Source organism: Chanodichthys erythropterus, chromosome 13, assembly GCF_024489055.1.
Source record: "Chanodichthys erythropterus isolate Z2021 chromosome 13, ASM2448905v1, whole genome shotgun sequence".
Lineage (NCBI taxonomy): Eukaryota > Metazoa > Chordata > Actinopteri > Cypriniformes > Xenocyprididae > Chanodichthys > Chanodichthys erythropterus.
In genome coordinates, this window is record NC_090233.1 from 44,155,018 (window position 1) to 44,170,229 (window position 15,212).

General features: G+C 45.8%; 1 protein-coding gene across 3 annotated transcripts in view; it reads right to left on the reverse strand.

The window, feature by feature from the left end:
* Positions 1-15,212, reverse strand: part of edil3a (EGF-like repeats and discoidin I-like domains 3a) — a 216,519-nt gene that overhangs the window by 35,723 nt on the left and 165,584 nt on the right. For all 3 annotated transcript variants that reach the window (XM_067406341.1, XM_067406340.1, XM_067406339.1), the window contains 3 exons: positions 5,926-6,081; positions 5,010-5,154; positions 1,784-1,968 (listed from right to left, as the gene is read on the reverse strand). In XM_067406341.1, the coding sequence (XP_067262442.1) occupies positions 1,784-1,968; positions 5,010-5,154; positions 5,926-6,081 (486 nt within the window). The remainder of the gene's footprint in view (positions 1-1,783; positions 1,969-5,009; positions 5,155-5,925; positions 6,082-15,212) is intronic.

The following is a 15,212-nucleotide window of genomic DNA, read 5'->3' on the forward strand; positions in this document are numbered from 1 at the left end:
TGTCCTATGAAAAATGGCACAACCCCATCTATTACGGAGCTGTCTATCAAAAATAATATATTAATGCAGGACAAAAAAAAAAAAAAAAACATCCTGTAATTGCTGCCAGTGAATTATAACATACTGGCACCTTTATTAGGTACACCTGTTTAACTTCTTTGTCAAGGCAAATATCTAATCAACCAATCACATTGCAGCAACTAGGCATCTAGACATGGTCAAGAAGATTTGCTGAAGTTCAAACAGAACGGTTGGTGCCAGATGGGCTAGTCTGAGAATTTCAGAAACTGCTGATCTACTGGGATTTTCAGGGACAACCATCTCTAGGGTTTACAGAGAATTGTCCCAAAAAGAGAAAATATACAGTGAATGGCAGTTCTGTGGGCAAAAATGCCTTGATGACAGAGGTCAGAGGAGACTAGCCAGACTGGTTCGAGCTGATAGAAAGGCAACAGCAACTCAATCGAGGTCTGCAGAAGAGCATCTCTGAATGCGCAACACATCAAACCTTGAAGCAGATTGGCTACAGCAGCAGAAGACCACAGCGGTGCCTGTCAGCTAAAAACAGGAAACCGAGGCTACAATTCATATGGGCTAACCAAAATTGGACAACAGAAGATTGAAAAGAAAATTTTGCCTGGTGTGATGAGACTCGATTTCTGCTGGGAAATTCAGATGGTAGGGTCAGAATTTGGCATAAACAACATGGAAAGCATGGACCCATCCTGCCTTGTATTAAAGGTTCAGGCTGTTGTTGGTGGTGTAATGGTGTGGGGGATATTTTCTTGCCACACACTGGGCCCCCTAGTACCAACTGAGCATCATTTAAATGGTACAGCCTACCCGATTATTGTTACTGACCATGTCCATCCTTTTATTAACACCTAAAGGACATCTTCTGATGTTTACTTCAAGCAGGATAACGAACCATGTCACAAAGCTCAAATAATCTCAAGGTTTCTTGAACGTGACATTGAGTTCACTATACGCAAAGAGCCTCCACAGTCATCAGATCTTAATCTAATAGAGCACCTTTGGGATGTGGTGGAATGGGAAATTCACATCATGGATGTGCAGCCGACAAATCTGCAGCAGCCATGCAACTCCCAATGTGTTGGAGCACCACTAACACATTAATCAAAATTTAGCATATTAGAATAATTTCTGAAGGATCATATGACACTGAAGACTAATGGCTGCTGAAAATTCAGCTTTGCCATCACATGATTGCATTTTAAAATATATTAAGAGTTTCATGATATGCCAATGTAATTTATACTACTACACATTTAAATGAAAACAAAATTTAAGCCAGTGAATTTACAGCCAGGAATAAAGTGAAATATGGTTAAATGTGAAGTGATGACAGTGGTATCAAGATGATTGGCTTGAACGATGGCAAATAGCTCTCGCTTGAAGCCTGAGGTAAGGTGATCGGTTACCTTAATGCATAGTGAGTGAGCAAGCTGAAACTAGATGCTCTAGGGAGAAGGGGTAACTGGGATTTTTTTGAAACTTTGATTCTTGGAGCTAAATAGCAAGAATCTGTTCCTCAAGATAAAGCTTTGATCTATTTTGAGGTTCTGTATCAGGGATCATCTGAACAATGAATCTTGTCTTATGTAGACTACACCCTGAGCTGTCCTATAGTGATCTTTTCATTACAACACACATTTCATCTTTACATGTAATCATTCGCAGCTTTTATGTAGAATCAGAGCCAATAACAGACACGGTAACAGTAGACCGTTTGTAAGCATAAGGACATTATAATAAACCTTACCTGCAGCCACTGGGACTGGTCACTGTGTCCAGACGTCCAGGCATTGACCTTTCCTTGTTTATCCAGTCTGGCTTTCCCAGGCTCCCAGGTGAACATGTCCATGTTAAGAGTTCTGAAGATGCTGGAGGCTGTGATTTGGTAGTCCTGAATGTGGCCAGACTTCATACCCATTGGCTCTGAACACCCTGAAGAATTCAAAGTGATGTCATTAGCTCACTGACAAGATTACACCCAAATCAACTTCCTTGCCGGCACCCGCTAGTGTTTGCAGGTTAGTGTTTCATGACCAACCATGCTGGATATTTTTAGCAAGGAATGCAAATCATTTATGTATTGTTTAGCTCCAAATAACAAATTCAAGCATAAAAAGAAGATATAATGCAGCTACCAGGCCTCTAACCTGTTTTAATTTATTTGTACTGGCTTCCAATTCAATACAAAATAGATTTGTTTGTGTTGCTACCTGTTTCTAAACTCCTTAATGGATTAGCATCTGCATTCCTCTCTAACTTACTATCAGTTCACATTTCACTAAGATATTTAAGGTCACTCAACCAGGGACTGCTAAATGTTCCCCGGGCAAGGCAGAAATTGAGAGATGATTGTGCTTTAGCTAAACTCTGGAACAGCCGACCTGTTTATTAGAGCTGCCCCTACACCACATGATTTTAAAACAAAGCTTTAAACATATTCATTTTCTCTGGCTTTTAATAATAGTGGATTTATTGTGTAGCTGTTGCTCTTGTTTTAGGTTTGAAATCTGTTATTTTTGTATATGATTTTATTGATTGATTGTCCTTAGACATATTACACAGCACAATGGTCAGCAATTGCTGTTTTTAATGGTGTTATATAACAAGTTGAAGTTGAAAAAAATAATAAGACCATCTCATGCTCAAATATTGAGCTTGAAAATATGGATTATATTATGAAATTGTGTGTTTTTTCAGGGCTCAACAATAAGGATGGTCCAAGGCCAGTGTGAAAGAGAATCAGGACAGTTTATGAAGCTTTTACTTTCCCAATTGGGCCAGCAATGTGTTCTTACATCCTCTGTTCATATTGATCATTAATGTGTTTTTATGTCTTTTAACATAAATAGTTGCTTTCATGTTTTGAACATTGCTGGAATTTTAAAGGGTTAGTTCACCCAAAAATGAAATTTCTGTCATTAAGTACTCTCATGTCGTTCCACACCCGACATTTTTAATGAAATCTAAGTTTTTTTTTTATTTTTATTTTTTTTATCCCCCATAGAAAGCAATATAATTACCATCATTCAAGGTCCACAAAGGTTGTAAGGACACCGTAAAAATAGTCAATGTGACTACCTTAATGTTATGAAGCGACAAGAATAACATTAAGGTTGAACCAATGTAGTCACGTTGACATTTTTACTTTTCTGCACCTTGAATGTGGTTATTTCATTGCTTTCTATTGAGGATAAAAAAAGAAGTCTCTTGGATTTCATTAAAAATATCCTAATTTGTGTTCTGAAGATGAATGAAGGTCTTACGGGTTTGGGATGACATGAGGGTGATTAATTCATGAAAAATTTCATTTTTGACACTTTTGACACTAAACACTAAAGATTAGACTCATACCTATCTGAATGTATACACAGATGAGGTTTTGTTGAAATTAAATGTAATAGTCTTGAAAACAACTAAATGCAAACATTTTTCCAGCAAAAGTGTTTATGAATTTATAACTGTCATAAAGTTATATTATAGCTGGATGATTTCTAGCTATTATTTAAATTAAAAACCCTATTTTATATATATATATATATATATATATATATATATATATATATATATATATATATATATATATATATATATAAAAATATCTCCGTTCAAAAGTTTGTGAACCATTGATTCTCAATACTGTGTGTGGTTACCTGATGATCCACAACTGTTTTTATGTTTTGTGATGGTTGTTCATGAGTCGCTTGTTTGTTCTGAGCAGTTAAACTAAGCTCTGTTCTTCAGAAAAATCCTCCAGGTCCTGCAGATTCTTCAGTTTTCAAGGATTTTTTGCATATTTGAACCCTTTCCAGCAGTGACTGTATGGTTTTAAGACCTGTCTTTCACACTGAGGACAATTGAGGGACTCAAACTCAACTATTAAAAAAGGTTCAAACATTCACTGATGCTCCAGAAGGAAACAAGACGCATTAAGAGCCGAGGGGTGAAAACTTTTAAATTTAAATATCAAGGTAAATTGTACTTAATGTTTCTTCAGGGAAACATGCAAGTATCTTCTGTTGCTTAAGAAGGGCAGTACTAAATGAAAAACAACGATATTTAAATATAATAAGAAAAATTGTGACATCTTCTTCCTGTTCAAAAGTTTTCACCCCCCAGCTCTTAATGCATCGTATTTTCTTCTGAAGCATCAGTGAATGTTTGAACCTTTTTTTAATAGTTGTGTTTGAGTCCCTCAGTAGTCATCAGTGTGAAAAGATGGATTTCAAAATCACACAGCCACTGCTGGAAAGGGTTAAAATATGCAAAAATGCTTGAAAACTGAAATTTCTGCAAGACCTGGAGGATTTTCTGAAGAACAGAGCTCAGTTTATCTGCTCAGAACAAACAAGAGACTCATGGACAACCATCACAAAACATAAAAACAGTCATAGATCATCCAGGTAACCACACACAGTATTGAGAATCAATGGTTCACAAACTTTTGAATGGGGTTAGTTTAATAAATTCAGCTATTGTTTTGTCTTGTGAACTAAATGCAAACATATTTTATGTAAAATATCTTACTTAGGACAGTACTAAACAAAAAATAACATGCATTTTATATGATCTCACTTATTTTATTAAAATTATTCACATTTTCACAGTTTCTGCAAGTGATTCACATACTTTTTCATGCCACTGTATATATACTTACAAAGATTCAAGTACTAAAATAATTGATCATTTTTGTGGTGGGGGCATTGGCAGTGCAAGTAAAAATCCGAAATACTGGCACAAATTACAATTGGACCAACAGAAAGTAAATAAAATCCTTATTGAGCCTTCCTTTTATTTAGATCATCCCTATAAAATAAATTCCCCGAACTGGGTTAGAGAAAACAGAACTGACATCAACCCTGTTGTGTTGCATTTTATTGACAGTCTGGACAATGCTTCAGAGGCACAATACCATTTTAAAGTCCCCTTTGGACATGCTCTCAGAAAGATGTATGCTGTCCATTGAGGTGACTTACCCGTGAGCTCACAACCCAGGAGCTCCATGCGAAGAGTGCAGTGCCTCCTGCAGACCTGCGGGTAGATCCTCACATACTGAGCCTCGATAGGAGGGGTGAAGGAATTGGCATATGGAGTGTTGTTATCAATATTCCCACGGAAGATCTGGAGGGAGAATGTGCAGAGATTTCACAAGATGAGAAAGCAAAGACAAGTCAATGCTGCTCCATCACAGTCATACCAATTAATTGTTCTGGTCTTTAATCAAAAGTGCATTTACTAGCACCAAATCTAAATCATTTATCCATTTTTCTATCAACTCTAAACTTGTATGAGAAGATATCTAATATAACAGAAGATATTTTGAAGAATATTTGTAACCAAACTGTTTTGGTTCCCATTGATCTCCATTGTAATTTTTGTCCAAATAATGGAAGCCAACAATCTTCAGAATATATTATTTTATGTTCCACAGAAGAAAGAAAGTCATAGAGGTTTGAAATTACATAAGAGTGAATAAATGATGAGTTTTTGGGTGGCTTCTCTTTAAGTATGCAAAATAAATGCAAAAGAGAATACTGATCAAAATTTGGTATGTAAATACTTTGATGAAATTATCACTGTTGTTTAAAGCATGAATATATAATATAAGACAATACAATATAATCTAATGGCTAATATCCCCTAATAACAAAACAGTGTCTGAAATGATCAAAATGGCAGCTACTCAAAGTTATTAGAGGGTATTTGGACACTGTCTAATAATAAAAAAAGATGGCATCTGAGATGATGGACACCATATGTCCTCTGAGGCCCTGACAGCTCTCATTTATCCCCTTAAAATCCAGCCTGAAAATGCATACGGCATAGAGGGAAGCAAAAGCACATGCTGAGTGACTGATGTGGCTATTTTTCGCTAATTAAAAAATGTCTCACTATATCTTCCTCCGTGCCCTTGACTTTGTATGTCCTCCAGGTCTTTCCGTCATCGCTGTAGGCCACTTTGTACGACTTAACATATTCTGGGCTCCCGATGCGCTTGGCTCCTTGGGTGATCACTCCTGTGACCCGCATCCTCCTCTGTAGGTTAATCTGAGCGAGGGCAAGAAAGAACAAAAGAGAGAGAGAAGAACAGATTTAGAGACAAAGAAAGATACAGAAAGAGTCTTCTTTATGGTTTTATTTTAGTATTGTTATATTTCTATATAGCTTGAATTTATTTTTATTTCAGTTTTAGGTTCGGTTTTAATCAATTCAGTACTCGCAAAATAAACTCAGGCAGCCTCAAAAACCTTGAGGTTTTACTGAACACGCAGATTCAGTATGCCGTTGTGTCCAAGTTTGTGTCTAATTTCCATTACTTATTACAAACATCACATTAGAGCTGCATATAGCAATGATGGCTTGGTTCGTTTCTGAGAAGTTGCTGCATAAAATGGATGTTGTGTTAGTCTTTTCTTTCTTATTGTGATGATGTAACTTTCAGTAAGAGTCACTCTTTAGAGTTTAAGCTTTACACTTTTTTCCTAAGTTGAATACGGAAGGTGTAGGACGTAGTGTACGTTTTTTGAACTGCGAGAGGCATTACACTTTCTTCGTAAGTTGAATATGGAAGGTGGTCTGGTGGAAGCTAGATATTTTACTTTATAACTTGTTCAATATGGATGTTTTTTTGTTTTTTTTTTACACAAATGCATCGCTTTGCTCCAGAAGGCTTTTTTTAACCCCCTGGAGCTGTGTGGAGTATGTTTATGATGGATGGATTTATTTTCTTCAGCTTTATACTCATTGGTCCCATTCACTGCCATTATAAAGATTGGATGCGTCAGGATATTTATTAATATAACTCTGATTGTGTTCTGAGTTGCGCCGCTGTGAAGTGAAGCAAGCATTGGATAGTTCAAAGAGAGACACCTTACAGTCCTCTGTCTCATTGGCCAATGATAACTATTGGATGTCATGAAACAAGTGGGACTAGGTAATAGATTGGTGTGAAGAAAACAAGCCAACCTCAGAGATAAGAGTTCAAGAGCAGAGCAGCTTTGGAAGACTGATTCAGTGACCTGCTAGGTGCAGATCTGCGAATTAAGAACTGTGGGTGCTCAATATTGCCAGAATAGTTGAGTCTTTTCTTTTTGGCAGCAAAGATTCCTGGCCTGATGCTGATGAAATGAAATCAATATCAACAAAATCCATTGCAACACTGCAGAGGAGACACAGAAGCTGCACCTGAAGTGGCATTAAGGCCGTGTGTCCACCTAAGCGTTTTTTTCCAGCTGCTAGCGTACTTTTTCAATTGTTTTCAATGGGAGCACCGCGTTTTTTAAACGCCGAGAACGTAACAAGGCGCTGAGCGTCTTTTTACAGGTCGCCTCGAGGTGAAGAATGTTCAATATGAGTAAAACGCTGCGCATATCACTGTCACTTTTTAGCCAGTCGTCAAATCAGAGTGAAGGAGGGGCGGGACAAATACAACATTGGCCAACTGATAATCCGTATCATAACAACGAAGCGTCTCAACGGAAAAAAAACGCTGCGCTGCAGAAGCGCTCTCAAGCGCTCACAGACGGGCGTTTTAAGCAGAGCGCTTAGCGTTTTCAGCTGGCTAAAAACGCTCTGGTGGACACACGGCCTAAGACATATTTACACAGACTGTTTAATTATATACATACACATACACCGATCAGGCATAACATTATGACCACCTTCCTAATATTGTGTTGTACTGTATTGTGCACCCCTGAAGGTGTGCTGTGGTATCTGACACCAGGATGTTAGCAGCAGATCCTTTAAGTCCTGTAAGTTGCGAGGTGGGCCCCCTATGGATCAGACTTGTTTGTCCAGCACATTCCACAGATGCTCATTTGGATTAAGATCTGGAGAATTTGGAGGCCAACTTCAGCATAGGGCTGCATGATAAATCAAAATAAAGCTGCAATCACACTGTAGCTTATCAAATCGCAAAGACTGCAATTTAATTAAATAATTATTTAAATTGCAATTGCAATTTTATAAGAAAAATCTCAACTTGTTTGATCAGTCCCCCACCCCATTTGTATGATGACCTGTAACGCTCATGCCAATTTGTAATCATGCAGAAGTGCAAATAAAGTGGAACTGGAACACTTCCAATGGAACTACACACATACAAAGCACGTACACAAGGCAAGGGATCCATTTAGAGCGTTGACACACAAGCCTAAATTCTTGCAAACATCCCTGATACTAATAAAGTGTTGGCCAAAGGCTGACAGAAACCATAAATGAGTAGGACAGGACTGGTTTTGCACTGTTTACGACAGTACAAGCGGCATGAATCTAGTAATGGAGATATGGACCCATTCGTTTCTCTGACATTCAGACATCACTACTCTCACACAAAGATTGCTTATACTGCAATATGAGAGTCATTTATACAAGGTAAACAATGACTAGCCTACTAGTCAACTGCTCTTCCAGACCAGTAGTCGTGGAAGCCCTACAGCCAGCATTTCCATTTAGACAACCTGCCAAAAACTGTTTCCACTAGACACTCCCAGTTCTTCATTTCGTAGTCACTGTTTCTGAAGTATACTGCTGGCTGTTAAAGCCATGCCTTGTTCCATTATACATTCCTAGGAACCCTAAGACAAGACAGAAAAACGTACTCGGTTACTAACGTAACCTCGGTTCCCTGAGATACGGAACGAGTACTGCGTATGGGGAAAGGTCTCCCTTTTTCCCCGCTGCTGAAGCCTTTTTCAATAACGCAGTGTAACTGCACCGTCATTGGTTCACTCATAGACAAGTTGTTGAACCAATGGCGGCGCGGCATAGCTGCGCGGCCTATGGCGACAAAGCGCGCGAATATTCCCGCCGAAATGGGCGGGGTATAGGGCTATATAAGCAGGCGTTTCGCCATAGGATTTCAGTGTCAATCGACTGAAGCGACGACCCTGAGCCGCAGCCTCGTGGCACGGCAAGTGACGCAGTACTCGTTCCGTATCTCAGGGAACCGAGGTTACGTTAGTAACCGAGTACGTTCCCCTTTCGATACTTCACTCGTACTGCGTATGGGGAACGAATTCAACCACGCCGTGCCACGGCTGGGAACGATATAGCTTGCATTTGGCCACCCAGAGGGGGGCAAAAAGGACAAGCGGAGGCAAAGCCTAACCGAACCCATGGTTACACTGAAGGAAGATACTTCCTATGGTGGCGTGAAGCGGGACCTGTTGGAAGCCGCTAATCACACCGACAGGACCCGAGCTTGTAAGGTCGGGACATCGAGGTGATAGAACCTGACAAAGGTGGACGGCGAAGACCAGCCGGCCGCCTCACAGATGTCTTGGATGGAAACTCCGTTGGACCAAGCCCACGAGGAAGCCATTCCTCTAGTGGAGTGGGCCCTGACTCCTATGGGGCAATTAGTGCCCAGTGAGGAGTAGCACAGGTTAATAGCATCCACTATCCAACGGGAAATGCGTTGTTTCGAGACCGGAGACCCTTTGGTGCGGCCGCCAAAACAAACAAAGAGAGCTGATCCGACAGTCTGAAAGACTGTGATCGGTCTATGTAGGTCCTCAATGCCCTGACTGGGCAGAGTAGCTGCAGCTCTGGTTCGTCCGCCGAGGGAGGAAGAGCAGAGAGCGAGATGACCTGAGCTCTAAACGGAGTTGAGAGCACTTTAGGGACGTAGCCATGCCTAGGTTTCAGAACGACCTTAGAGTCACCAGGCCCGAATTCGAGGCATGCAGGGTTCACAGAGAGGGCCTGCAAATCGCCAACACGCTTTACCGATGCTAGTGCTAGTAGCAGAGCGGTTTTTAGTGTTAGGGGCCTGAGGTCGGCTGAACCCATTGGTTCAAATGGGGCTCCTTTCAAGGCCCTGAGGACCAACGAGAGGTCCCAGGAGGGAATAGTGAGAGGGCGAGGAGGATTCAAACGCCTAGCACCTCTCAAAAACGGATCACGAGCCCGTTTCGTCCCACCGATTGGCCAGCAATAGGAGCGTGGAACGCTGCAATGGCTGCTACGTAAACCTTAAGCGTGGAAGGGGAGCGCCCCATTTCCAAGCGTTCTTGGAGGAAAGACAGTATGGAAGATACGCCACTCTCCACAGGGTCTATGTTGCGTGTTGAACACCAATCAACAAGACTGACCACTTCTGGTCGTAGGCGCCTCGTAGATGGGGCTCTAGCCTGAGAAATGGTATTTAGGACGTCCTCGGGGAGGCTAGTCGGCTCCCATCGAGGGACCAGAGGTGCAGAGCCCAGAGCTGCGGCTGTGGGTGCCAGATTGTTCTGTTTGCCTGAGAGAGGAGGTCCCGTCTCAGGGGAATCGGCCACGGGGCTCTTAGAGAGAGCCTGAATAGCTCTGAGGACCAAACCTGGTTCCTCCAGAGCGGGGCCACCAGAAGGACTCTGTGCTGGTCTTCTCTGATACGCCTGATGACCTGGGGGATCAGTGCGATCGGAGGAAAGCATAAAGGAGCGTGCTGGGCCATGTGTGGGCCAGAGCATCTACTTCCTTCGAGAAAAATGTTGGGCAATGAGAGTTGTCTTCTGAGGCGAAGAGGTCTACCTCTGCCTTCCCGAAGAACTCCCAGATCGTGAGGACCACTTGGGGGTGGAGCATCCACTCGTCGGAGGGGATGTTGCTCCGTGACAACATGTCCGCACCCAGATTGTTCCTGCCAGGAACATGAGTCGCTCTGAGCGACTGAAGCCTCGGAAGAGCCCATTCCAGCAGTCGTTTCGCCAGAGCGCATAAGCGGCTGGACGAAAGACCGCCTTGGTGGTTCAGGTATGACACCACCGTCATACTGTCTGACCGAACTAGAACATGACGTCCCGTCAAGTAAGCCTGAAAGAACTGAAGGGCTTTCATCACTGCTAGCATCTCTAGACAGTTGATGTGTAGATGGCTTTCCTCGTGGCTCCACGAGCCGAAGGCCGGTCTGCCCTCGCACACAGCGCCCCAGCCCAAGTTGGAGGCGTCTGTTGAGAGCACCGTCCTCCGTGAGACCGCCTGTAAGGGGACTCCGCGTTGGAACCATACTGGATCCATCCAAGGTTTCAGGGCTAGAAGACAGGCCCGATTGACCTTGAGACATAGGCGGCCGTGCCGCCATGCGCTGGGAGGAACCCGGAACTTCAACCAGTACTGAAGAGGCCGCATCCGAAGAAGGCCTAGCTGCAGCACCGGGGAGGCGGAAGCCATCAGCCCTAGCAGCCTCTGGAAAAACTTCAGAGGGAGATAGGCTTTGTTCGTGACAGATGCCGTGAGCTGCTGAATTGCCAGGGCGCGCTCTGGCGAGACTACTGCCGTCATACGGACCGAGTCGAAAACTGCTCCCAGAAACGAAATTCGTTGAGTGGGGCATAGCGAGCTCTTGGCTAAGTTGACCCTGAGACCCAGGCATTGTAGATGGCTGAGGAGCACGGATCTGTGGCGTTCCAGCTCGTCTCGCGAACGGGCTAAGATGAGCCAGTCGTCGAGGTAATTCAGAACCCGGATTCCCATCTGTCTCAGAGGGGAAAGCGCCGCGTCCATGCACTTGGTGAAAGTGCGGGGAGCCAGAGACAGCCCGAAGGGCAGGACCGTATATTGGTATGCCACCCCTTCGTATGCGAATCTCAAGAATCGTCTGTGACGGGGGGCTATCTGGATGTGAAAATACGCATCCTTCAGGTCCAGCGAGCAGAACCAGTCCTCGGGGGGAAATGTGCGCGAGGATCTGCTTCAGCGTCAGCATTTTGAACTTCCGTCTCATGAGGGAGTGATTCAAAAGCCTGAGGTCTAGGATGGGTCTGAGACCGCCATCCTTTTTGGGGACCAGAAAGTAGCGGCTGTAAAAGCCTGTCTCGCTCTCTGACGGAGGAACCATTTCCACAGCTCCTTTTTCCAGCAACGACATGACTTCGGCCCGGAGGACATGAGCGTCGTCCGGATTGACCGATGTTTGAAGCACCCCGGCGAAGCGGGGGGGCCGTCGTGCAAACTGGAGCGAGTAGCCCTGGTTTACGATCCCCATGACCCATTCTGACACATCGGGGATGGCCTGCCAGGCCTCGGCCCGAGTGGCTAGGGGTTGAATAATGTTGGGTGACAGACCGCCGTTGAGAGGGTCGTACACCGCGAGGGGTGGAAGAGGAAATTTGCTCTTTTTGTGATGAGGTAAAAATTTGTCCGCCGTGAAAACGGCGTTTAGGATGGGCGCAACAGGTGTGGGCCCAGCTGTCACTTGGAGTATGTTTCCCACGCCCGGAAATAAACGAGGCGGAGGGGAAATTACCCGTGGGAGCTTTTGGGGTGGTCCGGTCGTAACGGGACGGTCCCCATCCTCTTCCTGTCCGACGAATCAGGACGACTTCGGAGGCACCGGGTCCAGCACAATCCTGGGCCGGGGTCCCTGGCGCCTCGGGAAGGGAGGGCGCTTCGCAGGGCGCGAGCGCTGGCGATGCTCCTGGGGCGGCGCTGCCTGTGTTGCAGGTGGGGCTGGTTTGTTCTGCTGAGCCGGCGCAGTCCTGGGGCGGCTAGACGCAGAAGCGGAGCTGGAGCGCTTAGGCAAGAAATGCCTCATAGCCTGAGACGATTTCTGCGCGGCAGTAAAGCGCTCAGTGAAGCCATCCACTGCAGGCCCGAAGAGACCAGAAGGCGAGACCGGGGCGTCTAAGAAGGCCGTCTTGTCTAGGTCTTTGATCTCCGTTAGGTTGAGCCACAGGTGGCGCTCCAACACGACCAGGCTGGCCATGGAACGACCGATGGCCTGGGCCGTAGCCTTCGTAGCTCGCAGGGCAAGATCCGTGGCGCTGCGGAGATCTTTGAAGGCTGGCGCGTCGATTCCAGACTCATCCAGAGAGCGGAGGAGTTTGGCCTGGAATGCTTGAAATATGGCCATGGTGTGGAGCGCAGAGGCAGCTTGGCCCGCCGAGGTGTAAGCCCGTCCAGCCAGAGTAGAGGTGGTCCGACAGGGCTTGGAAGGAAGGGCCCTCTTCGTCTTCCAACCCACAGCCGCGGGAGGACAGAGGTGAGCAGCCACCGCTTCATCTAGGGGGTGGCAAGCGCTCGTATCCCTTCTCCTCGGCGCCGTCGACGGCGGTGAGGGCGGAGCGGTGCGTAGTGTGGAGGCGGGCAGAGTAAGGAGCGCGCCACGACTTCGTCAGCTCTTCGTGGACCTCAGGAAAGAAGGGCGCTGAACGCTGGCGAGGTGCTTGGCGGCGGCCTGGCAGAAACCATTCGTCCAGGCGGCTGCGAGAACGGCTCCTCTGGAGGGGCCCACTCGAGGTCCAGCTCTTCAACGGCTCTAGACAGGATGCGGAAGAGCTCGGCATCCATGCCCTGGCCATGCTCGATGGGTTCCAAGGGAGGCGGTGGAGCGGGGTCTTCCGGCTCGCCAGCCCATCCTTCCGCTTCGGAAGCCGCAAGAGACATGGAGTCGTCTTGTTCGTCGTCTGTTCCCCCGAATGAGACGAGGTCACTCGCTTCTGCGGAGGGACGCTGCTCAGGGCGAGAGAACAGAACTGGAGAGAGTTCCCTGGGAGGAGAGGGCGAGGCACGCGGGGGCTGGGCCGGCGTGAGCTCGCTCAACTCCTGGCGCTGAGTCGCTCTACCCCGCTGTCTTTTCCTCGCCGGACCGCGGGGAGGAAGGAGACGGGAGGGCGCGAGCGGCGAGATCGCCCTCAGTGAAGAAGGCGACCCGCGAGCGCAGGGAAGCGAGACTCATACACTCGCAGTGCGGGCATGAGTCTCCAGCGAGCGCGCCGTCTGCGTGGGGCTTGCCCAGGCAAGCGACACACTCGCTGTGTCCATCGTCGTCGTGCAGGGGGCCCTGCAAGTACCACATGAGTGGCGGGGCATCGTGAGACGCCGCTGCCGTGAAAACGGCAATTGGGTGGCTCTTTTAGAGCGGCGAGGGCCGCGGAAGCTCTTAAAGCGGTGAAAACCGCTGGAAATCGCTCTTTTAGAGCGGCGTTTAAGCCGCGGATGAAGCTCTCAGGCGGCGCGCCGGATGGCGGCAGGGGACGCACAGGAAGCGGCCGGAAGCGGGAAGCGGGAGGCGGCGGCTCGGCGACGGCGCTAGAAGCTGCAGTCCGCGAGGGCGCCGGCGCTTTCTTCCACCGGCGAGTCCAGGCGAGTCCGCTGCGGGAGCCTCTTCAGACGGCGGCGAGAGCAGAAGGCGGCGAGCTTCTTCGGCTTCAGGCGGAGATCAGCGAAGAGAAGTAGATGTCGTCGCTGAAGGAGAAAACACTGAAATCCTATGGCGAAACGCCTGCTTATATAGCCCTATACCCCGCCCATTTCGGCGGGAATATTCGCGCGCTTTGTCGCCATAGGCCGCGCAGCTATGCCGCGCCGCCATTGGTTCAACAACTTGTCTATGAGTGAACCAATGACGGTGCAGTTACACTGCGTTATTGAAAAAGGCTTCAGCAGCGGGGAAAAAGGGAGACCTTTCCCCATACGCAGTACGAGTGAAGTATCGAAAGGGAACCATTCCATGCTAGGAAAAGATCTGGCTGATTAAACTTTGTCATACACCCACAGAGCATCCTTTGAGTCTTTGAACATATTGTGTTTGACAAACTACAGCTGTAATACCACATAGCTTTGCAGTTTATCTTTAAAGTAGGGCTCTACTGCAAACTATAAAGCTGACCTAAGAAAAGACATGTCCCTCGAAAACAAAATCACCATATACAGATTTGTTTTGTTATGTTTAATAGGACTGATCCTTCCAGGACACCACTGATTCTACTTGAGGTGCATTTTTAGTATTTTAGCAAGTATTTTGAGCTCTGCACATTGAATAGCTACAGGCCTCTGGTTTTAAAGTAGGCCACGCAACCTGACAGCCTTCTGGGAGTGTCTTAGTTTTGTAGCTAGCCTGTAGAATATCAAAGCCATCTTTTCTGATCTTTTTCTAAAACACCACACAGGTAAACTGCAAGCACAATGGATCACAAATGCTTTCGGTAACCAGTGTTGTGGAGGAGATAACTAAAAGTAGCAATGCTACTAACTTAAAGGGTTAGTTCACCCAAAAATGAAAATTCTGTCATTTATTACTTACCCTCATGCCGTTCCACACCTGTAAGACCTTGGTTAATCTTCAGAACACAGATTAAGATATTTTAGTTGAAATCCGATAGCTCCGTGAGGCCTCCATAGGGAGCAATGAACACTTCATCTCACAAGATCGATAAAGGTACTAAAAACATATTTAAATCGGTTCATGTGAG